A 25,651-nucleotide genomic window follows, 5' to 3' on the forward strand; every position below is an offset into this window, starting at 1 on the left:
ATGTTCAGTATGAAATGCATGCCTTTCATGCCATTATAAGTTCACAATTTCAATAAATTACCATACATAAAAACGGTACGGTTTTGTTTTAATGAACTCCACATTCAGACATTGACAAATCTTTGAAGGAAATTGTGATAATGGCCAATGATAATGATATAAATTCGACACTCATAAATATTAATGAACAATAAATTCAATTTCAGATCAACGTAATATCTACGCTATGTAATAATGCATTTGCAATCGCGCAACCGAATCGACTGCATTTTCGTTTTTTTTTCCACGTCGTTAAATTATTCAAAATGCATTTTGGAAGTAGCTAATGCTAAATAAAATGTCGATTCAAATAATGTACGATCTAGATATGTCGGTGAGTTTCTGTTTGTGAATCTAAATGGCGTCGATTTATAGTCTCTATTAACCATAATCGCATTGAATCGCGCGACTTCACTGCCGACAATGCAATGTTTGCGCTTTATTCGAATCCATGCAAAATTGTTGATTTATCACCTGTACAGCCGGCCAATTCCGTGGGAAATATCACATACTTTTAATATACACGATTTTACCGTCGCAGCGTGTGCATTTTAATACCATCTGTATGCCTTGGCAACTAACTCGACAAGAAGTGATTTTTTCTGTTTATTTAACGCAAAAATGATGTTCGAGTATTTTTTGTTTCTTTTTGTCATTCAGTTCGGGTTAGTTATGATTGTCGAAAAAAAAAACAAGAGTAAAGGATGAATCGTTTCTCTTTTGTCAGGGCCTCATAAAATCATGTAATAAACTTGATTGGCTTCGGTTTTGATTTCGTTTTTATATCCCATTTTTATGTGTGTGCAATGTTTCCCTGTATATTTTTTTTTTTTGAATGATTCATAATATATGTTGACACAAATGTTGCCAATAAATTACGCCATTTCATGTGTGTACCTTTTCGCAGTTGCTATATAGTTAGTTATTTAAATATTTTACAAAAAGGAATTGAATGAACGCAAGAAGAACGGGAGAGAAGGAGAGACAGAGAGATGTAGTAAGCAAAGAAAAAATAGCAGCAAGCAAGCAGTCATTCAGATTTAGTTATATTCAAGAGAATAAATGATCTTAACAAGCGCATTTCCCATTGTTAAAAATACCAACAACGAGAACGAGTGAGTAAAATCAAGGCGCAAGAAGAAAAAATAACTGGCGAACAATAAGCTGTGTCTGATGACGGCAAAGAGCCTTTTGAGTTGACTGCCTAGTTGGCTGACAAAAGGGAAAAAGGGCAAATGAGAATAGAGCAAAAAAAACCGGTGTGTTTAGTCTTAAGTTTACAGTTGTGTAAACAATATTTCATTATTAGCACAATTTATGGCTTTACGGTCAATAGGATAAATTAATTTTTCCTTCCATTTTATGTGCACATTCCTCTGAAGTTGTATGAGTATGTGTGCCATCCAACCAGCCATTGTGCACCACTACAAAACGACCGACCAAGCATAAAGAATTAAAACGGCCCAAATAAATCTTTATTATTTCATTTTGAAAGAATAACATTTGATGATCACATACAAAAACATAAAAATGCACATACACAAAAAAAAACACTAACAGCCTGAATTGAAGCGCATTATATGTGTTCTTCATTTAGTGACAGAGATGTTTTGTTATGCAGGCAACATCATTTACAGCCTTTTGTTCGATTCTCATGCATTATTATGCTCTCGATAGATTGAAGAACATGAGTTTTTTTTTCTATTTCGATTCAAATTTCCTATCAACTGTATGAAGAAAAAAATTCCATTTCGACTTTTTATTTTCATGAATAATATAAATAGTTTGCAGATTGAGCAAAAGTTTGAAAAATATTGTACATCCATCACTCAAAATCGAATTATCTCGGCAAATTGATTGATCGATATCGGCGCATAATTTAATCGAACATTTATCATTTCGAAACAACACACATTCATTTGGACTCACCACGGCACCAATAGAGGTGATGGAGAAGATGTACAGGTAGAGAAGAAAAATCCTTGAAATTGGTAAACGCATTGAATAACACGGAAATGGAACAATAAATGGAAACCAAGTCATTTGTGTCGTTTTTCGAGTTGTTTGAGAGAGCTCTAGAGCAGTGAGAATGGTAATGAGACGTATTTAGATTTTTCTTCTTTCAAAGTTGTTCAATATCCATTGCTGCAAACGTTTTGATACTACAGTCACTAACATTATAATGACAATGGTTTAATACTACATAAACTCTGGGCGCAGAAAATCCATTTTTTTGCAATAGTACCCTTTATAGTGTGTATACCTTCGAAGTGGATGGCTTCGTTTTTTTGGTACGTGTGAATGAGTGAGTGTGAAAACTTCTGATGAATGATTTATTATTATCCTGTCTAACCCTCGTCCATTTGCGAAGAACGAGAACAACAACATCACCCAAAAAAAAAAGCTGAACATAAAATATCGAATCTGATTATTCTTCTAATAAATTGTAACGTTTATTGTTACAGCATACGCACAAATCAAATCGCAAATATATTGATGTGCATGCACAGGAAAACGAATTGACATGATATCGCCTCTCATACAATGGGAACAATGGAAACAGAGATGAAGACACCTCGAATAAGATAGCATACAAACGAGCAAATACGGACTGAGATAGAATGATGTGTTTAGAAAAGGACTTTTTCGTCACACGTGTCAAACATACCGAGAACGACCCACACCACAAATGAAGTAAACAACAAACGGCCACACAAAATTTGACGTATGTGTTTCGACTGTGACCGAAGCATAGGTGATAAATGAATGGTATGTAAGACACAATACAAGTCTCTCTCTCTATTCGAACTCTGTCTATTGATACAAATTGAGCGAGTGGACAAAAGGCCAAGTTTACGATTGTTGCCGTTGATTTCTTAACATGCGATTACAACCATTTCCAAAAAAAAGTGTATTTTTTTATTGCCAACAATTTTTTTTTGCAGCACTGCATCAAGGCACGCCATACTTTTTCCATACATATTCAAAATATCACTTGAAAATATCATACCGCCATAAATTTTTAATCAAACCACGCTTGCAACATTCTTTTTTGAATGAAATAATTAATTGCGAAATATTTTACAAGTGGAATTTCGAGGGTCAGCCAATGCCAAAAGTGCTCAAGCTAAAAAAACACCGAAAAGAATTTATTGTTGTGGCTGGTGAAAGAATCCATTTAATTGCATTGTTGTACGTTGGGTGCAGGAATCAAGTGCCTATTCACTTTCTGTGCGTGTGTACGAGCACACTGAAAAATCCTTTGTGGTATGACGACTTTTACAGCGTTTAACACTGATCAATGGCAGCAGAAGAAATTTAATTGGAAATATATATACTATTCAGTCTCGCTCGGCAGCTCGTTTCTCACATTCGTGCTTCCAGTTAAAATATGAATAAGTAAAAGATTGTAACGAAATCATTCAAAGAATGCCAAACGTTTGGCATCAAAAATGCCAAAGAATGTTTTCAACGAAGAAAATTACATAGTTTCATTCTTGTAAACAACTTTGCCGAAATATGTATAATGGAAATTATTGGCAACATTGTAAACATTTTATATAAAAAAAAACCATCCATCGAACGCTACCATACAACTCACAAATAAATCGCAAAAGATTTTCATAATTATTTACAGCGTCTTTTTTTTGCCAAAATGAGAAGAAAAAGAGTACTGAATGGTATTCATGAGGCTCTTATAGTGGAATCAGTTGAATTCACATTTGGCGTGTGTGCAAATCGTTTAAATTCAAATGAATGAAGTTCAAATTTTCGCAAAATATTTTCGAATTAGTAAAGTGATTGGAGTGGAATAAGTACTTTTACAATCTGTAAAATATGGATTTTTCATCATAAATTCCGAAAAACTCATACTTTTACCAATTTTCTCACTTTGAGATTCTTAAAATTTTTCGCCGAAAAATTATTGCCTTCAACCGATTTTACACGAACTTTTCAGATTTATTAGCAATTTTCGTTGCACAGTTACGATAATTCGTTTGCGTTGTAAGCCCTTTGGTGATGGCGCATAACGTATCTTGTTCATTTTACGAAGCAATGGGGTTTTTCCAAGTTTTTTTTTTGTAAACCAATAACTACACACATATATATATTTACAAACGCTATGCGACGACAAACTTTTACCAACCGTTTTTCTTTTCGATCAGCGATTTTTCAACAACGTTTCAGTGATACATTGTAGCGCCAAACATTGTCGACGGCATGCAATAATGAGTAAGCGCAAGTAGTCAATGCAGTGAGTGGAGTAGCAAAAAAAAAGAATGTGGAAAATTGCAATGTGATGCAATTTAAATGGAAATGGTTTTAAAAGTTCGAGGAGTTAGGGCGAAAGAGCGCGCGTGCAACTATCACCCACCAACCACCAATTCTGGTGAAATGTTGAAGAAGTTATTTGCCAACGAATTGATCTCAAGAGGATTAGCAATGGTAAATATGTGCGGGCGGCCGGGCGTTGGTGTATTGTGCGCTTTTTATGGATTATCATTGTTTTTTTCCCGTTTTTCTCTTCAAGATTCTTCCATTCTGTAATCTGTCGGCTGTTAACAACCTTCCGTTGAAAAGCGTTTGTTCCCAGTCGAGCAATGTGTATTTTTGTGCATTGGTGCGAATTTATGGATTTCGCATTTGAAGGCGTTGCAATAGTCGTAGTCGTCGTCGAACATTCGTCCAACAACAAAATAGCGGTGCTTCAATTTCAAGAAGAATCTCAACGTAATGCCAATGAATTATTTCATCGAGGCCACAAAATGAACCGCCATAGATTGAGTCATTCTTTTTATACCATGTTTTTGTCTAGAAAAAAAACATTTTAATGGAAATTAAATTGGATTTGTTGTTGTTGCTACTCCAACTGCTCCTCTGCATCTATCTATTTTGAGAAGCGTAGTCTTGTGAGTCGTCTTTTCTTTCTCTCATTCCGCCACTGTCGTTCCACGCGTCTCCGAGCTCTGGATGAAATTGATAAGCCTCTTTTAATAAATCGCATTTGTAATTTTCAAGCGTTTTCAATTTCATGCGATTATTTATTCATCCGTGTACAGACACTGTAATGCATCTGCTGTTATTCACTTCATTAAAAGTTTGCACACTCATTCGCTTGGGCTAGAACATGCAATGTGACAACGATGACGGGCAAAAAAAACATAGAAAAAAACATCATTAACTTTGAATATATACATATATTTCTTAATCCTATGCGCGCTAACGAGACACTTACAGCAATTTGATTCTGTTTTGCATATATTTCATACGTTGTACGTGCCATGCATACCGAAATTGCGCTCCACCAAAAATCGAAACGAAGACGATGGTGATGTGTGTGAGTTTGGAGTGCACATTCAAGGCAATATACGGAGTGAATACTAGAAAAAGCTTTGTGAATATTGAATAATACTCGTGAAAAGTGAATTTGGTTTTAGCGGTCATCAGTGAATAATTGTGTATTATTACAATAAATCGAATAAGAATGTTTTCAAAAGAACTAAAACGAAGAATGTACCACAAGGACAACTGTTCATTCATTTACGGCTTTATAAACTTTTGCTCGTTCCCATTCCATCGTGTTTGCTCAACAAACATCGGCACACATTGACAAAACAGAAAAGTTTGACATAATCGCATTGCTGGCTTGTTCTATCGGTGAGGGTACGCCAACGTTTATTTCAATTTGGTAAGTACATGTAAGTCAAGCATATCAACATCACACGATCATGATTTTCCATTTTCGGCATTTTTTTTTTCTTTCACAAAATTCCGTGTATTTATTTTCTTATACTCAAGTGTTTTGGTTCACACACACACACACATATAAGTGGCACATTTCCCCTCTCATTAGATGTCGTTTGCAAAATGCTGTCCATTTCACACGAGCAAATTATTCATGTCGCATAATATCCGGATATGTACAGAATCAAGGGCCAAACAGACAAAGATGTACTAAGTATTTGCGCCGTTTTCGTAACGATAATAAAATAAGGAACATGCTATGTGTTTGCCAGTTTGTAACGCAATTAGTAACAAACAAGTCCCGGTCAGCATTTTCGCTCGTTGTCTCGGTTGCACAATATTAAATTATCCTCTGTTATGTCCGACACTTTGTTTGTGTGTATTACAATGACAATGACGGTAATGATGATGATGATGATGTTGTCCAGATAAGGACAGGAGATGATTGAGGTGGAACGAAAAACTCCCAACGTACACAATGTTTTAGCATAAACTGCATCCAAATTAGATTTCGCTCGTGTACGTCTGTTGTTAGGCAATTATTCAATTTCAAAGTGACCACAAACCAAACATGCACTTTGTTAATTGAATTGAATAGGGATTTTGTTATCAAAAATGGTGCCGAAATTTCATCTAAATCGATTTCACAATGAAAAGACTAAAACAAATTCTCTATACATATTATTCATACAAAAATCAAATCCAATTTAATCTGCATTTGTTTGCAATTTCATTTTATTCTCTTATTTTTCGCCTGCATTTCAAACACACAGATCGCATATACTTCATATTCCATTAGGACCTGACACAAACGATAAAATATTTAAATTAAATTTTCAACAATTCATCATGTGTTGACTGTGTCGTTGTCTCGGCTCGATTTAAATCCATTCGCAATTCGCATTCGATTACAACGATTGTGAACCCATATACCGACGACCACCGAGAACTCTCTCCCTTTGCTTGCTCGCTCTCTCTCTCTATAGAGTTTTTTTTTGCTGTCTCGAGAGCACGCAACACAGGACAGAACTGAGAACTCACTCCTTAGCATGCACGCAAAAATGGATTCCGGTGGGAAGCGAAGCGAAAATAGAGAAGCAAACGATCTATTAGCAATTTAAAATGATGATGCAAATATTCTTTTTTCCCTACTATACACACCAAGACATCGTCAGACTGAAAATGCAAGTAAAACACTGGCAACCGCCTGCTTGCTTGTCCACATAAAATCATTTCATCAAATCGACGAATAATCACATACTGCTGAACCATTAGGCGACAACAACAAAATGCACAAATGATGAGAACAACAACAGGACACAATCAAAGAACAAGAGACGGACAGTATGTTTACAAAACATAAATAATGCAATATGTCTGAAAGCTCTGAAAAAAAAAATATACTCAATAGCACATCTCTCGTTCAGTCTCACTCTCAATGCCCCCGGTATCTCTCTTTTTTCTTTCGGAATTGAACGAAAAATATGCATCGTACAGAAAAATTGACAATCTAAATGCAACAAAATGAGCCAGCGATGAGTTTCTATTACCTACCGAACACACAAAAAGCAAGCAAATCTTGTGATGGAATGGCATGACTTCGGTGTCGAGGTGTAGCGCATGTGCTCACATCAGATGAAAACAAGCAATAACAAACTCGCCAATTCTCCTTCTGACAGAATGTGTCTTTGTATTGTTTTGCATGCGTTCTCTTTCTCTCGTTTCGTCTGTGGTTCGCTGTGTGCCCCAGTATCTACAAACAACACAATGCAACGCTATGTGTGTGCAACATTCAGAAGTCTTCTTTTTAAAAACAAAAACAACAAAATCACTCGTAGTTCGAACACAGACTATGTTATTTGTGTGCCACCAATTGACTTGAGCACACAATCTGAATATTCTCCACGCACTACCTTTGCTTTCTCGCTCTCTCTCTCGCTCATACGCGCGTGAACGTCAGTTACTCATCGTGGTCGTCGTCGTCATCATCGTTATCATCGCAAAATGTTCGTTGTTTTGCTTATGTATAAGTGGCTTAGTACAAACGGAATCGCATATTGAATTGTTGTTTTGCCGCCGTTTTCTCTGTTCAATTTCTCGTCACTGTTTCCGTCGTTTCACAAATGAACGGAATAAAAAAAAGGCACCAACAACAATCAACAATGTTGTGCGGTTGTATGTGCCGTTCTCGTCACTCTCAATGTATGTTATACTCACTCAACTGTTCAATTGAGTTGGATAGTCGTTGTTGTATCTTTCACACACAAGCACACTGTTCTCTCTCACGTTTGCTGGCTTCGCATTCGCATTTATACATATGTATAGCAGCATTTCGTGTTGGCGCTCGATGCACAGTACTCTCCGGAACTGGTGTATGCTCAAATAGCTTTAGTTACTGGCTGCTATTCCCATTGTATGGTTGTGTATACCGCTGTCGAACGTGTTTTCTGTATCTTATTTCCGTTCATTTGAGAATTTTTCGTATTTCAAATCGATACGAATCTCTTGCGTTCGTTTTTTTTTAAAAACAAATTTTCAATTGCATTCAAGCAATTTTCAAGCCAAAAAAAATCAGTGGGAGAATATCGATCACATACCGAATGGTCAATGCTAAATTATGGATTTTATGAGTGATACGAGCAAAAAAACGGTAGTTTTATGTACCACAAATACAATTCGATTTGTTTCAAATTAATCGCATTTTCGGGTGTCAATTTTGTGTTTTCTGTCACAACGACGACATGGATTTATAAAATATGCACAGAGATTTTTACGTGTGACTAAAACCAAACCAAAAATCAAGAGTTCTATTTGAATTGGAACGAAGTAATTTGAAATGCAAATCATGGATCAAATCAATTAGATTGTAGTGTGAGAAGTTGATTGAAATTATTTGAAGAATTCAAACTGAAATTTTTCGGATTTCAAATACAAATAACACACCTGTTTAACATAAACATTCAAACACACAAACACAAATAAACACCAAATTGAATCAACGTCACCTTTTCAAAGCTGGTCCATTCATGCACAATTTTCGAGTGTGCATCATATCTGTTGAAATTGCCGTCGCTATTGCAATTGTCATACCACCTTGTAGCGCAGTAGCATATGTGTGTGAAGCCACAAGAATTGTTCGGTTAGTGGCCATTAAAATAAAAGTGTGCAAATTAACAGCATAAGAAGAGAAAAAAAAAATCTACAATCAAGTGAAATATATTAAATTTTTCATAATATACAAACAGTGTGCGAAAATAACAGGCAATTTCATCTCATTTTGTAAAGCATAATTTAAAATTGAAAGAGAGCAGAGAGAAAAAACCACACAATATAAAAGCAACACAAAAATAAGAGTTTTAAAGAGTGAAGCAAAGGGAAAAAAACAACAAAAGCAACAAAATAAAACCTAGTGTAAAAGATCAATTGGCACCGTTTCGTGTTCGAGATATAAATTGTATGAAAAGTTGTATTACAAAATGTTGACTTCACCGAATAACGCAAGCAACCAGTACATCAGACCGGATTATTTATCACCATTACCAGCAACGGTAAGTTGTGGCCATTATTTCTGTTTAATTTTATTTTATTTTTATGTTGTTGTTTTTTTTGGTTCGTTTTGCACTCCGCAAAACCGAAACGGCAATCTGCTCAAATTTGCCACTACTTAATATTGGCCAATTAAAAAATCATTAATTTTTCTCGTTGGAATTGCAATGGAAAGTCAAGCCGTAATAATAATCAAGCTATAAAATGCGAAAATGCTACGCGACATAATCAACCTGTGTTCGCTCTTCGATTTTAGTGTACTGCGGTGTGCGCCAATTCATTTTTATATCATTTTTTTCATTCGGTATCGGTCAACAGCAATCGAAATTCATGCACATTGAATTACACGCAAAACACGAATATTATTTCAGCAATAAAAGTCTCTCAGTCTGTCTGAGTCATAAGGAAAAGTAATGGAAGCAAAATCGACGAACATTACAGAATGTACAAAAAAAAAAATCGAAAGCAACTAAATGAAAACGAAACAGAAAAAAAAAATCAATGGAACAAAATACATCTGGAGTAAAAACGAAGCCTTTTTTGACTTGTTTATTAAGTCTGTATTTAATTTTGACATTAATAATTTTCGTCTCAATCATATGGTGTCGGTGGCTATTAAAAACCTGCATTTTGTGTTTACAAAAAGACGAATACCAAATTATTAAAGACTGTGTCGCGGAAAATGACATGAACGAGCAATTTTATCCGCCGTCGTCGATACCAAATTGAAACGGATGGATTTTTAATTATAAACCGTGAAACATATCAGCCGATTTCGATGTTTTCATTGGAACCCATTTCAGGCGCGCACAACAAAACAATATTCACATATTCCTTGTGCCAAAATGAGTTGTTGTTTCACGGAGCCATATGCGGCTATTGATTCCATTGCTAAATTGACGGCGAATTTCCGCAATTAAATATTTTTAAATTTTTAATTACTTTTTATGATCGGTATGCGCGCGCAATTTATTGAAAATTCAACTAACTGTATTTCGTTCGTGGATAAAATAACACCGCTATTTGCAATGCGAATAAAAAAAAACAAGGACCGTTTTTTTCATTCTCGATATCTCATCCATCTGCAATGTACAGCCAGTTCATTGAAGACTTGTGGCGACAAAACGGTTGGATTTAAAGTGACGTATTTTGGGGATTGGCCCCGAACAACACACTTCACGCGCGATATACAGTCATTAAAATTAATATGCGGCATTGATTTTTCATATGGGATGTAATAACTGTTGGAATTGGTGTGGCACATTTTAAATACTGTTTGTCATTTCAGCCGTCAAAGCTCTCATTTGATTGCCGCCACCTCACCAGCGTATGCGTGTGAGCGCGCGCGCGCTCTTTTTCGTTCATAAGTACAAAGTGAATGCGCTCAACATATAATGCACAAACCAACTAGCCAACCAGTTAATCGCCGGAGATATTTTTTAATTGACTCGAATTGGAAGTTTCATATATGTTCATTTATTATCTCTGTGTTTCTCTGGTTTCGGTGTGCTCGGCGGTGTTGTTTTTATTTGGACAATTTGCTGTTGAACGAACGAAAAAAAATGTTAACCACGCAAAATTATGAGAGTGTTTATTTTTTTTTTCATTTGTGCCATGTCATTTTTCTGTTGAGCCATTTAGTTAACGGCTTTTTGAAATGACTCTATTAATTGGTTCGAAAATATGGATACCATGATGATTATATAAATAGTTTGTGTAAAATATCCATTCTGTTTGTGTTTCAATGACAAACTAATCCGCACCTTTATGAGCACCGAATATGAAAAGATCGACAATCGATTACCATTTTTTTTCGCTTCTTCGGTGTGGTGTATCGATTTGATTTATTGTTATCGGTTACAAATTGCGATTCATCGATGCAAACTTTGCACTGTGGTATTCCATATTTGAAATTCACTGTGATTATTCATCAAATTGAGAATAATTAATTAGTCAAAATCAAATCAATAGCACAAAAAATGCAGCGAATAACGATAATACATACGATTCATGACTATGTGAACTTTTTCACTCTTTGTTTTTTTTTCTGTTCAATAAAATTCAATATGTAAATCGAAACAGCAAATTTCGTTTCGTTTACATAATTAATTATGAGAAATTACGATGCAAACCGCAATAAATAGTCCACAATCAACCAATAAAAAAAATGTTGAGTGCAAATTGGCTTTGTTGAAACAATTTTTTTTTATTGCTTGTTTCTTTTGTACATTTTATTAGACTCTGGCTATGTATGTTTCGTGGTGATTCATTTTTTACGATTTGTAAATTACTAGCACACAAATAAATCACGTCGAAAATCAGTGTATATCTTCGAAAAGTACAATCATCAAATTAACGAAATGAATGCACGTGTACGTACATGAACAAATCAAATGATTTAAAAAAATAGTTGTAATCGTGACTATTACATTTCAGATTCAAATCGACCCCATTGGCCAACGCATTATTACCCGTTTGCTTTTTGGTTGGGCGGAATTGTGGCTCATAAACTTAATATATAAAAAAGCAGTCATTTCGCGCAATTACAATCGAATCGAAATTGTTTATGAAGCTGTTTAAATTACTCAATGAATTACACGTGTTGATATAAAAAGAATTGTACAAGTTCATTGTTTATGACAGTGACTGGAGACTTTTTTTTCTAGTTTTTTTTTTTTTTTCATTCTGTCTGTCTTGAAACATAAAGTTCGTATGTTTTAAGTAAACTTTGAGTAGTCTCCATTTAAGGTGGCTTTAGATATGCCATATACTAATAACGCATAAAACGGTATCGTAAATCCATTTTTGTGCTTCATTTATTGCACAGATATACGTGTGTAAATTTTCATTTTTAAATCTCTCATTCACTATGCTATCTGTATCCATGTCATATTTGAGTTCAAATCCTTTTGTTTCGCTTCGGGTACTTATTTCGCGCAATAACAATTAAATACACCAATTTAAGATGACTTTTTTTGAATGAGAATTGCAAGGTTCGAATGAATGTGTCGCCAAACGTGGCCCAATGTCATTAAATTGCAGCCATGCCAAAAGTTTGATGGCCAATCAGCCAATTGACGCACAAAAAAAAAGAATGTGCGATGGGGGGCTGTAAAGTCGCAAAATTAAGGCATTAACATTTTCCAATACAAACAAAAACATCTCAAATACGAGACTTTGATAGACTCGTGAGGCAAATTGAGGAATATAATAAGCAAAAAATATCGTATGCGCGTACAAAATATCAAGAGAGAGAGAAAAGTGTCGTCGTACGATACGGGCAAAAGTACAATTATTTTAAAAGTAATATTTCTGCTCATAAATAATAATCAATGGACGGGCAAAATGAGTGTGCATTGCGATTTATTGGCCATTCGATCGTAAAACATTCACACAGTCATAGCAAGTGGTGGTGATATGGTGACGAGGCTCTCTCTTATGTGCTTGTCACAAAAAAAACCGTTCACTCGGATGTTTGAAGCATTCAACGTATACATGTATAAGCAGACAGGCCATAAAATAAATTGATTAATATATTTGACATCTATATTTTTTGGGCGAATTAATGGGCAACTTTGTGAGCACTCAAAATGTCAGCCGTTGGTTTTTTTGGCAGGAAAAGTATGATTTGAAGTGACATTTTTGTTTTGAAATATTCGTCATTGAAATTAGTTTTAAGCACCAAGAAAAGAGAGAACATCGACCAAAACTATTTTCTTAACACAGAGCATATTCTTCGTTGATGTTAATCCGTTTCAACAGTAGCCACTTATTTGATGTGGCGATCTCACGCAACGCACCGAGCAAAACACTTAAATTGATGGTAATCGATTGCTCGAACTGATAGTAACCAATTAAAATTAGAAATCGTAACTACTAGTTGAAGTGAAAGAAAAAAAAACACAACAAAGCTGTAAATTAAATGCACGTAACACTTATGATATTAGTTCGTCATCAAGATAATTAACATTTCAATGGCCGGGACAGTCCAAACGTTTTGTTTTAATCACACTGCATTTCAAATGTCACATTTATATATATTCAAACATGATGATGTGTTGAGAGAGGAGAGAGGAAGAGAATGAGAGAGAAATAAAAATGCGCTTGAATAATTAACGCATGTGTGATGATGAGATGACTTCGTTGTTTTTTCCTCTTCTCCTCCTCTCAATGTATGTGGAGGTTGATATTTTCATCATTTCAAGTTTCTGCCGATGAATTTGTCGATTCAATTCAATAAAGCGAATGATGTGTGTACGAGAGCGCTTTCAAATCTAAATGTTTTAAATCCGACAACTGCGTTGACACATTTAAAGATCTTAATTTATCTATATGGATCTGAGTGCAAAAGGAGACAAAAAACAAAATCGTTAAAAAAAATTGTTGTGCACAGACATGGTTTTGCGAAAGATGAGCGCACACGTAAAAAGAACGCGTACTGCCGATGGACACATCTACATGCAATAAATGACAAATAAAAATAAACATAAAAACCAAATGGTTATTGCGTTCAAATTGGAATGTATATAATGTTTAATTATATTTGCTTTAATTACATTGCGGTAAAATGGATGAGAAAGAGCACACGGGAGGTGGGCTAACGTGATAAAAGCGAATGGCGCTGAGACAATTACTGTTTGCCATTTTTTTTACCGCAAATTGCCGAATATTTTCTACTTCGGTGTTTTTTTCCTCCTCTCATGAATGTACCGGAAAAACAGGACCGGATTTTATCGGCAATAACAACAACAGCAACAAAAAACAATGTAAATGTCATTGCAAAAATAAAATCGAGCTTATAATCAATTTCAATGTTCATGGCATTCACTCATGTGAATCATAAAAATATCTTTACGGTGATTGCACAAAACTTTGCCATTTTGCCCACAACAATAAAAAAAAATACGAAGAAAAAAATGTGTACACAATGTATCATATGTGAATATTGTGCGCGCGTTTACGGCCCCAATCGTTTCCGCTCCATTTGATGCCCGAGTGTGTATACGGTATGCCTTTTTTTCTTCTGTGTAGCAATGAAATGAAATAAAACGCGAATGACTAATAGAAATGGAAATTTACGACCAAAAAAGTCATACTCACAAAGCAATAAATTGCTATCATTCATATCGCACATATCTATCCACTTTGGATATGTATACACAACTGAATGGAACAAGTTTTTCTGGAATGTGCGTGTTTTTTTGCTGTTGCTCTTCAGATAGATGAACTCTCTGCACACGAATGAGAGAGTGCTGCACTTTATGTTTACATTCAAGTGCCAAAGCGTATACTTATTACCTTTCAAGATATGTGTATGACAGACCACTCAAATGCAAATGATAATTTAAACTGTGATTTCTTTATGATGACCATCCATTTTACTGTCCACAGTTTGGTTTTTATCGATGAAAATTACTAGATACTAGAGAGAGAGAGAATAAAATCTCATTCAGGTTTTCAGTCATAAATAATTTTCGTGTTTTTTTTTTGCTTGAAAACACAACTCTCTCGGCCAAAAGCCACCAACCATCATTATCATCGCAGTTTGTCCCGTGCAATGTTGTGATATTATGATAAAGTCTGACGCAAAAAGCATAAATTCATGTCTATGCGATGTCGAAGATAATCATAATTTATGAATAATAATATTCAGTTAATATGACATTTGTTCTTTCAATGTGCTGTACGGATGCCGATGAGTGTGTGCCTTTTTATACGTTGCGCATTAGACTGTGTTTAAAGTCAAAAGGCTATTTTTACAATTTTGATTTGAATATAAATTACCGATTAATGAATAAAAAAACAACCGCATTATTTTTTTTTTTTCGTCGGATGCAAACAAATCAGGCCATATAACGATTAATTCGCACCCATTGAATGTTTGTGTAGGTGTTTGAAAATTGCTTACGGAATCCAAAAATCCATCGTTTAATTTAAAGCACGATCATTCCGCTCAAAAATACCAACGACTTAGAAATTAATTCGTTCAATATTTCGCAGTAAACAGAAAATTCCTTTAAGCTCTTTCCGTTCGCATCTCGTTCTTTCGTTCGCCTGTTGTGCGGCACTTGTTTGCGTTTAAATCGTGACGCGTTAACTAATAAATTTTATTCACGCTCATATTTTTCGAAACATTCGGAGATTCATCAGTGGAATGCGGCGAAAATTTATTGACAAGCAATATACTATACGGGGCCACTCATCGGTACGGCTCACAAGCCTTTTGGGAAAAATTATAGCACAAATAAATTTCGACAGAACACAAAAGAAAGCACACACCAACAAAAACCACTAACTCATTTTGTTCGCGTATAAAATAGATGGACGGGAAAAAAACGAACAAAAAAAATATATATTAAACCGACCGACACAAAAGAGCTGAATGAGAAAAAAATATATTTTAATATAAAGCATGTAAATGTTAATAATAAAGAAGCTAAAATGATATACGATTATTATTCATTTCCATTTTGTTAAGTCGTTCCTTTTTTTTATTCTCTCGTATTGCTATCGAGCTTGAGAATGTGCGCACCCTGGCTCACAGTGAAAAGAACATGAATCATTGAATGACCATATTGCATCTTTATTTGTTGTACGACCATAAAAAAAAACTTTTTAAATGAGAAAAGAGAAGGACGATACATTTGTGAGTTCATGAAAATAATTCTTTTCTTTACTGTTCATTCGGCTTTTGTGGTAAACGGTTATGAATTACAACAGCAATCTTAATCAGATTCATTGAGATAAAGCGGTTATTTTTTAAAACGGTATGAATATAAATACTATCCCATCTTTGGACGGATACGATTTGGTGTAAATCGAAGGCGACGAGAGATGCTTTATTCAAATTACCGACTATTTTTTTTTATTGATGAAAATATTACCTTCGATCAAGTATAATTTATTGGCGATATTAATTAGACAGTAATTCATTCGATTAATGAACGGAAGAAAATGGAATGGATGATATTCGAAATATCAGCCTATGGCCAAAGAAAAGCTTTGCAGCGACAAAAAAGCTGTACCATTAAGATTAATGGAAGTTGATTTATTTTTTGCCTTTATTTCGTGTTCGATGTTAGTGGAAAAATGACTAGGATAGAAAATGGTGAAATGCACAAAGTCATTTGAATAAATTACAATTATAATTTAAACGATTTGAAAAGACTGTCATCTAAGCTATATATTCAGTGACACGAAACGAACGAAGCGAATGAAAAAGAAACAATAACGCGTCATAAATTGATTTAATCAAATTTTCAACGCCGCAACAATTTAAAAGTCAAGAAGTGAAGGAAAGAGACACCGTTTCACGGATCAATTATTAAAATATTGTTTGTTGGTGTCATTCATAATAATTCTAGCTTGTAGCTGATATACATTTTAAACATTTGTAGCTTTATAATTTTCGATCAAAAACCCATCATTGTCATGCCAATGTATCCGAGGCGCTCGCGCTATAAAAATTAATATTATCGTTTGTACGCAGCAAATCAAGGAGGCATTCAAAATGCTTGTTGACGAGTATCTTCATTGAAACGAAACAAACAAAATGTGTGGAAGAAGAAGAAGAAAGGAAAAAAACGTACAATAAAATCAAATGAAAAAAAATTTATTCCGATATGCAAACGAGACGACAATAAAAATCAAACATTTATATTCAAATGAAGGTGAATAATATGAAATTAACGATATGCTAACAATCATTTCGACACACACCGCGCGCACAAGAGAAAGGCACACTGCAGAGTGGCAAATGAATATTAAAACAAAATTTATATATCCAACCATCAATTTATAAAATATATATTTATAAAAAAACGTAGATTCCAAAAAGAAATATATTACAAGCAAGAAAAACACATAAATTTTAAAATTGATAATCAATATTCATTGAACTGGGGAGCTCTGTGTGGCTGTCTCATTCTGATTGCCATTAGGTCTGTGTATGTGTGAATTTTTTTTATTCGAAGAACTCATTTGTTTCACACTATGCCTTTTTTCTAGGTTTATTATCATATATTTCTCTCTCTCTTCTGCGTGTGTGTGTGTGTGCGTGCACATCGTTACATGCTAAAGTCAATGATGATTTCAAAGCGATTCAATTTTATAAATGTGAATGTCAATTTTGATTATTGATCGGGTCATCGTTGGCTTCGACACAAATACCAATCAATTTCTTTGTTTTTATTTTCACATTAACCGCAAATCTAAATATATCAGCTATCATTTTTCAAGCTCATCTTAATCACTTTGACCCAACTCTTATTTTATTAATTTATTCAAATTATTAAGCGTCATTTTTTCTACCAACGTAGTCGTCGTTGTCGTTGTGCGCAATGCCAACCATCTTTATTTTTGTTAATGAGTTGGTTGGACGCTCGCGCATGCCATTCGCTTAATTTCGATGATGGGTGTAATCGATTCCGGTAGATAAATTATGTGATTTGATCGAATAATTTTGCGGTTTTTCATTTTCAGCCCATCAAAAATGAGTATTTGGCCATATCGTCATCGTTGTTGAGCATTTAGAGCCACAAAAATAAAATAACACCAAACATAGCGCTCGGCCTGTCATTGATAATGCATATTTATGTTATTGACGCCGCTTGATATGAACAACCATTCCATTCACATCCAATTTATTGTCGGACATAAACATTATTTTTTTTTGTTCGTTCTTCTACGATTCGACTGTTTTTTTTTCGGAATTCATCATTCACATTCGCAACGAAGCACGACCGCCGATTGTTGTTTGGTTTGCTTTGATTTCGTAGCACGTCTTTTTTTCGACGTTTCGGAGTTGCTTTTTGGACTCTTCCGAGAATGGTGTGCTTTAATTAATTAATTAAAAAGATATTTTTCATTTTTATGGTTATTTCAGCTCCGACATTTTTCGTTCGTTTGTTCCCATTTTTTGCTGATTCTCCTTTATTTGGTCACGATACTCATTCAAATGCGGAGCTCTCTCTCTCTCTCACTCTGTTTGAGTTTTGTGTGGTGTTTCTTTTCTCTTTGCGGAATCACCCGTATGTGTGTCTCGGTTTTTTTTGGCCCGGTTGAAGCGTTCATTGTTATCGTTTTACCTCCTTTTTTTCCAGTGTTTATATTGAGGTATTTTTTATATTTTGCCAATTTTTTATGGGCTGTCACATAAAATGTCATCAATGGCAAAGAGCTCTTTACAAATTAATGAATTTTTGATCGTAACTTTTTTTTGCGCGGTGCGAGCAATCAGCGGGAACTGTTTGTTTATTCATGTTAAATTTTGCATATAAATCTTTTTTTTTTCACATCCGATTCGAACCCTCCAAGCCAAATTGAATCGAACCATCTGTGTTCCGTTTGTTTTTATTGCAAATCGTAAATTTTTCACCTTAAAAATTGTGTGGATGGTCAAACACATAAATTGATGTTTTTAGTTTCATTTTAAGCGCGATGATGGTCCGATTTAATTTTTGATACTTTGATACATTCGCTTTACCACTTTGAAGCAAATTGAGGCTGAAACCAATTGACGAACACGTTGGATTTTTCCTTCCTTCAAGAGAGTTCCACTACCTATCGAAATATCGAGATAAACAAGTGAAATTTATTCACAAAAAAACACACACTATTCAAATAGAAATATTATTCGGCGGTTTTGCTTTGATGTTGACTAATGACGGGACTTTTTAACCATAAAGATATAAAATAAAAGCAAAATGAACTTCATTGTGTGTGTTTTTTACTGCTTCGATTCGATTTTACGACTTTGTACATTAGCGCCTTTTATTTAATGCATTTTATTTTATTGACAGTAAAAAAACTAAGACCGATTCAACATTTCAAAATTCGTCAAAAAAGGCACGAAAGCCGTTATAGAGATGTATCGCGGATGCTGCAACTTGTTTAGTTTTTATTTGTTTGTTCGTTGACGAGAGATTGCCCAATTTCGTATATTACCTACATTTAGAGACAGAGAGAGAGGAAGAAGTAAAAAAAAATTTATCGCATGTCAAAATAGGTTATTAATTTTTATCTCGAGCATAAAATACTCGACGTATATGTTTGCTAAACGTATATATGAGCGATTCAGAAAATGGTTTGGTTGCTCAAAGGAACGAAATTAAGTGGATTTTATCTGTTTTCAGCTGAAATGAGCGAACGATTCACAGTCATAAATAAAGCCAGAAATGACATGATGTATGGTTTGAATATATAACCGGAAAGAAAACGTGAACACTCACTCATTCGCTCAATGAGCAGAAAATGAAGAGAAACAAAAAGAGACACATGTATATATAGAAGTTATGCAAAGTAAATTGGAATATTTATTAGGCAAATAAAAACCACAAATATAAACATCCGAAAGCGCAGTCAACTTCTCATATCATCGTTGCGCGGCTTAGGAGAAGGAAAAAAAACAAGCCTGTTAATTACAACTCACTAAACACGCAAATTATTATCGTGGCTGGTATGACTTTCTGCAACCGCGGCGACAAAGATTCATCCGCAGAAATAGCACGAAGAGATCATACAACCAAATACAAGATTAATAGGAAATTGTAGGAGTGAAAGAGAGATAGATGGAGTGAGCGCGAAGAGAGACACGATTGTATTTTGAGCTGCGATCTCAATAAAATAGAGCCTTTTATGTGAATGCTTAATAAGACTTTCTATGGGATTTTAATGCGTTTTCAACAAATGGTATGAATGTGTGTAATGACGGTTTTTACTTCGCTCTCTCTCTCTTTCTTGTCAGGCAATCCTTGTGCGTTCGCATACATACATGCAAACATTGTACACTAAAGATATGGTTGAGCCATAAAACGCCCGTACAACAAAGTGGAAAATTACGTAGACCCGCCATAAATGTGATAACGACACTAGTGTGTACACACATGAACGCATTATGTTCATCCCAATCTAAACACAATAAAAATAATTAAAATTTACAATCATGTAATTTTGTGGCTGATGTTAATGTTGCCATTCTATTTTTCTCTCGTTGTCGTTGTGGTGTGTGTTAGGGTATATCATTCGATGGTATGTGTGTGCGTGTATCACATGATTTTTTCTGTCATATATGTGCACTCTTGAGCAGACACTTATGTACATTTGCCCGTGTCGTCGGTTGTCATCATTAACATCAAAAATGCAAACAGTAAACGGTTAACATGTGCTCGTGTGAGTGTAATTTTCTATTGCACCGACCATTTTGACTGCTTGTATTATTATTGCTGTTGTTTCTTGTTATTGGAAGGCGAACATGTTACGCCGCATTCGCTGTGCTTAATTTCTTGTGACACCAGCAGCAACAGAAAAATAATATAAATTGACATATTATGTTTTTCGCATCGTTTCCTTTGTGAAATGTGTATGCGTGTGTGTCTGTGTGTTAGCGCACACCGGGCCTTTTTATATATTTTGCGCGCACAAAATGACTAGCCTAGGCATCGCTGACAATGTGTTGGATGCTCGCATAAAATGAAAATGAGATGTGACGATGACAAGATAATAAGAATTATGTTCGTATGCTGTTGTGTATACGAGTAGTAAAAAAGTCGCTCGCTTTAGATCTGGATTTAAATAATTTTGCGATGGGCTCATCGCATACTTCATAATTTGCTCATTCTCTCTCTCTCTCTCTCGGTCGCTCTCATTCACTTGCAACTTAATGAATCGCATATGCGATTTAAGTTGAGTATAAAAACCCTCTATCATCACAACGGTCGTTGTTGTCGCTGCCTCTGCCATTGAGAACATGAAATAGCGTTAGATGAAAGCCGCTTCGTAATAAACCGGTAATTATTTTATCGCTGTGTTAACAAATATCCTAATGAATTTTATTTATGGCTGAGAGTGCAATTTACAAAGGTCGTTGAATGTTATATTCGACTCAAATACGCAGATTGAATCTCACTCACACACATAAAATATAGCGAATATGTGTATCAGGCAATGGATCGTTAAACGTTTAAAATTAAATTACATCCCGACCTATCATCAACGAAAATGCAGCCATATCGCGTCTTATTTAATGACAAATTTCAAGTTTCGCGCATAACCAGATGATCTTACTTCAGCTTTAACTGAAAATAATGTAAATCAATTTCGCAGAACAAACCATCGCCTCGAAATGAAGTCATAGAATTTTTCTTTTATTATTATTTACTTGGGCCGTTTTTATGCTGCATTTCATCGTCGACGCTTGTCGTCATTAACAGAATTTGCCATAAATTGAGATTAAATGAAATAACCGTGTGTATTTATGGACGCAGGTCCTTACAAACTGCAGAAATTAATAAACATAAGAGAAGAAAAACGAACAGAAAAACCACCATACTCACAGCACGTCGAATGGGAAAAGTTATAAGTGAATGAGAGCGGCGCACGAATCGTGATACTGACTCAAAACTTCTGATGAAAAAGCGTGGACGTAGACAAAAGAACGATGACATAATTTTACGTTGTTATGAATATAAATGAATGCGTGCAAAATCTTCCGTTTCAGTATATTTCATTTTATAAAATTGAAAATCTAATTTGCATTATGAGGGTAAACGCACATAAATTTATGTTAATTTCTTTGTTTATTTCATGGATACAAAAACGCACTCAGTGATATCACACTCTCATACACACTTGGTGCTTGCATTCAATGAACTAAACGCTTGTTCTTGTCATCAACATACAATGAAGCTCGCGCTCTTGTTGCAACTTTGCTTGCCGCTCTTTTTTTTTCAATTACTCAACAGAAAAAAATGATTACGATTAACCCTCAAACGCACACGTGGGGTCTCTTAGGCCCTAAGAGTTAGTTTTTTGAAAAAATCACAAAAATATAAAAAAAAATTGGAAAATTTCGCTGAGCGTTTTCTTTTTTAATATCATATCTATGTGATAAAATCAAAAATTTCAATGTTTGGTGCATAGATGAAGTTTTGGGAAGTCTTATACAAAATACTAACGTAAAAGCACAACGGGGTCTTTTGGACCCCAAAGTATTTTGTATGGGAAATGATGTATTCTGTATGGGCCAATATGAAACTCATGGAGATTTGTTGACACAACAATTTACATTTCATCAAACAACAACACAGTAAATTGTTTCGTCCGTGACGTATACTGTTCATCGCAAATCAAATGGCATTTGCCATTATAATATATATTCATACATTGTTTTTTTTTTTGATAGGATAGATCCGTAAGATCTAAGCGTGCATACGCCGCCGCATGATATATCCGTTCGTTTTTCTGTGTTGCTTCGACGCGCAAATCAAAGCAGGCGTGCCAATCAAAGTATGTATCATGCGGCGGCCTACGCACGCTTAGATCCAGCTCTTGCGGAGATCTTACGGATCTATCCTATCCAAAACACAATGTATGGGCATATTTCGTGAATTTGGTGAACGTTGCTGGTGTGGCAGGAGTTGCCTTGTTGCGAACGTCTAACAACATGTTTGCCAAGTATGGAGGAAGAACGGAAGCAGCGCGATCTCATCGCACTCCATATAAAGCAATGTAATTGGTTTCGATCACGCAAATGTGCTGCCACCTGGTGTCTCAGAGTTAAGCTGATATATCACACATGCTTCTTGCAAATGCAGAAGAAGAGGAAGGAAAAATGTTTACATAGGGTTGAACTTATAAATGCCAGAGAGCTACAGTGTTCAAAGTGTGATCGCCCTTCGGGAAGCAGTCTCTATATTGATCTCACATATCGAGAGGTAGTTCGGCGCAGTACACGAAGCACATTAACTGGCCAACGACTGTCGATTAGCGATATTAGTGAAAGACACGACTGTCTGAAAGTCGTACATATCAATAACTACCAAGAATTTTGGCTATAATTGATTTTTTTTTCCATAAAAATCAATATTGAATTGTGATGCTGTATTGGAAAGTAAGGAATAAGCTATGTTTTAACTATAAAATGACATATTTTACTCATTGGATACCATTTTGCATAAGTTTTGTATGAAATTTCTCATGGGTCCAAAAAGACCCCACCTGTGCGCTTACGTTACTGTTTTAGCCTGTGCGGTTAAGGGTTAAGTATTCTTCCCAGACGGTTTTTGAATAAGCAAATGTGCACATAGATAATTTTATAGTGGTTTTAAACGAATTTATGATACCAAATGCATGGCACAAACGGTTACATAGTGTGACGCTGCTTTTTTCTTCTGTGTTCGTGCGTACAACGAAAACGACAACGACGATGCCACCACGATCGAGAGGCGGATACAAAATTTGCACAAACAACAAACTTGCAAAATTGGTGTTAAGGCTTGGTTGTAATATATTTTTCGACAAGGAACAGTGCATTCATTTTTCTGTACATCAGAGATGTTATAGTTGACGAAAAACACTGAAAAAACTTTGTTAATTTTCATGCAATTGACGTTGAAATTGAGTTAAGAGCGTCAGGCTGTCGTCAACTTTTACAAAATGAAGCTCATTTTTGAAAGTGTGTCCCAAATCCATTTTAATTTTCGCTGCTTTTTTTCTCAGTTTCTGTCGAAAGTCCCAAACACTAGACACTTTTAGTGGGTCGTAAAATGCAGTTTATTGTTGAATAATAGCGGCACGAAAAAAAAAGAGAAAAATGATAGTTATTTTTTGCAAGTGAAAAATACGAAAGACGTCAGAGCAATGGCGACAATTTAATAACTGCTGCATAATCAATTTGTCACATTTGATGCATGCATTGGTTGGGAAAATAAAACGAAACATGTTTTTATGCCAAAGATATCGATTTACGTACAAAATCTCATAAACTCCATAAATTTTCTGTTTTTTGTCAATGTTTCCATGAGAACAATGACACATTTGGTTGTTAACAGCTGTGACTAAGATGTGAATAAACACAACAAATGGATTACCTTTTAATTTTGCCATACATACTCAGCCGAAACGACAAAGACAACGGAATACACGCCGATTCGCATATTCATTTAATTCCGAATGAAACACAATGACAATAGCACCCGTCGCATAAATGCATAACATTGCCTAACAATGAACGTTGAATTTCTGAAAATTTACATACAAATTTCTATTCAGTTGTGTCTTTTTTAGTTTTTTTTTGTGTTTGTAGTTTGAATTCGGGAGCGATGCCGTTTGTATTTAGAGCGATTAATGTATTCACCTTTTTGACATTAACATTGTAAATAAATACAAATGTTGGGCCTCCATTTAAAGAGTTCGCGGGCAGAAAACTACACACGCAACAAAAAAACACAGACATTTGACTAAGAGAGATGGAGTAGAATTGAAATAAACCATTTTTGTACCAAAACTAACTGCATGATACTTGATGTGTGTGTGTGTGTGCAAATTTTGAAAGGATTTGTTCGCTGTTGTTCCATCGACGCTTTGGTTTTGTTATTTGCTACCACAAAAATGCTGTGTGTCATTTACATTTTTCGCTAGTTGTTTATACAATGTTTGTAAACTACTAATGTTTGAAACAATATAAAAATGTGAGCGCATAAAATGAATCGCCTGTATATCATGCCATAAATTTAAAATCATTGAAGTGAGTATGTTCAAAATAAATCGAATGAACTGTGATAAATCGAGCGAGCTTACAGTATTTATCTAGTGCAGAGCAACAAAGCCAACTTAAAAAAAACTACATGAACTTAAGTCAAAATTGGCTGTATGTTTGTCAATGATTCAGAGTTGGTTATTTTTCATGCCACGTTGAAATACGTTGTTCTGTAAATGATTTGAGTTAACACCATTCTTTCACCTCCAGATCAATTTTCGGGGAGATAAAAACCACAAAAAAATATTTATTCGCTTTCATCGTTGTGATTAGATTTAGAATTTGTATGGCAGTGTTTGTTGTATTAAGATTGTATTTGTTGGTGCGGCGGCGACAGTGGCGGCCTTGCCGTAACTCGAAACTGTAGCGTAAAAAGTAAATAAAACTTGATCTAGCTCAAATTGCCGTAGCGAATTTCGGAATAAAATGGAATTATGCAGTAGCAATTGTGAAACATTTTATTTTTGGTAGACTGTGCAAATCCAATTGAATTTTTACGATGTCGAAGTCAATTCTTTTTTATTCTACAATTGGCACCGATTGCAATCCGTGCCTCGTATAAAACATTCGCATGGGAAATGCTTGCAAGAAAATTGAGTGACGTTTTACTTAAATTTTGTAGCCATACAATAACACTAAGTAAGAGAGTGGTAAACAAAATACAAAACACACACACAAACACCAAATTGATGGATGTATGCTTGAACAAAGACACATTCTGAAGTATTTACGTGGCCAAATAAAAATGAATATGTTATTGCGAAATTTAGTGTTCGGAGATAGACG

General features: G+C 34.9%; 1 protein-coding gene across 1 annotated transcript in view; it reads left to right on the plus strand.

Annotated features, from left to right (window-relative positions):
* Nucleotides 1-8,175: 8,175 nt before the first annotated feature.
* Nucleotides 8,176-25,651, plus strand: part of LOC116341052 (zinc finger protein Elbow) — a 28,573-nt gene continuing 11,097 nt past the window's right edge. The window contains exon 1 of the mRNA XM_031767904.1: nt 8,176-9,332. Within this exon, the coding sequence (XP_031623764.1) occupies nt 9,261-9,332 (72 nt within the window). The 5' untranslated portion in view covers nt 8,176-9,260. The remainder of the gene's footprint in view (nt 9,333-25,651) is intronic.

Source organism: Contarinia nasturtii, unplaced genomic scaffold (genome assembly GCF_009176525.2).
Source record: "Contarinia nasturtii isolate CC-2019 unplaced genomic scaffold, AAFC_CNas_1.1 Cnas_scaffold_695, whole genome shotgun sequence".
NCBI classification, from domain to species: Eukaryota; Metazoa; Arthropoda; class Insecta; order Diptera; family Cecidomyiidae; genus Contarinia; species Contarinia nasturtii.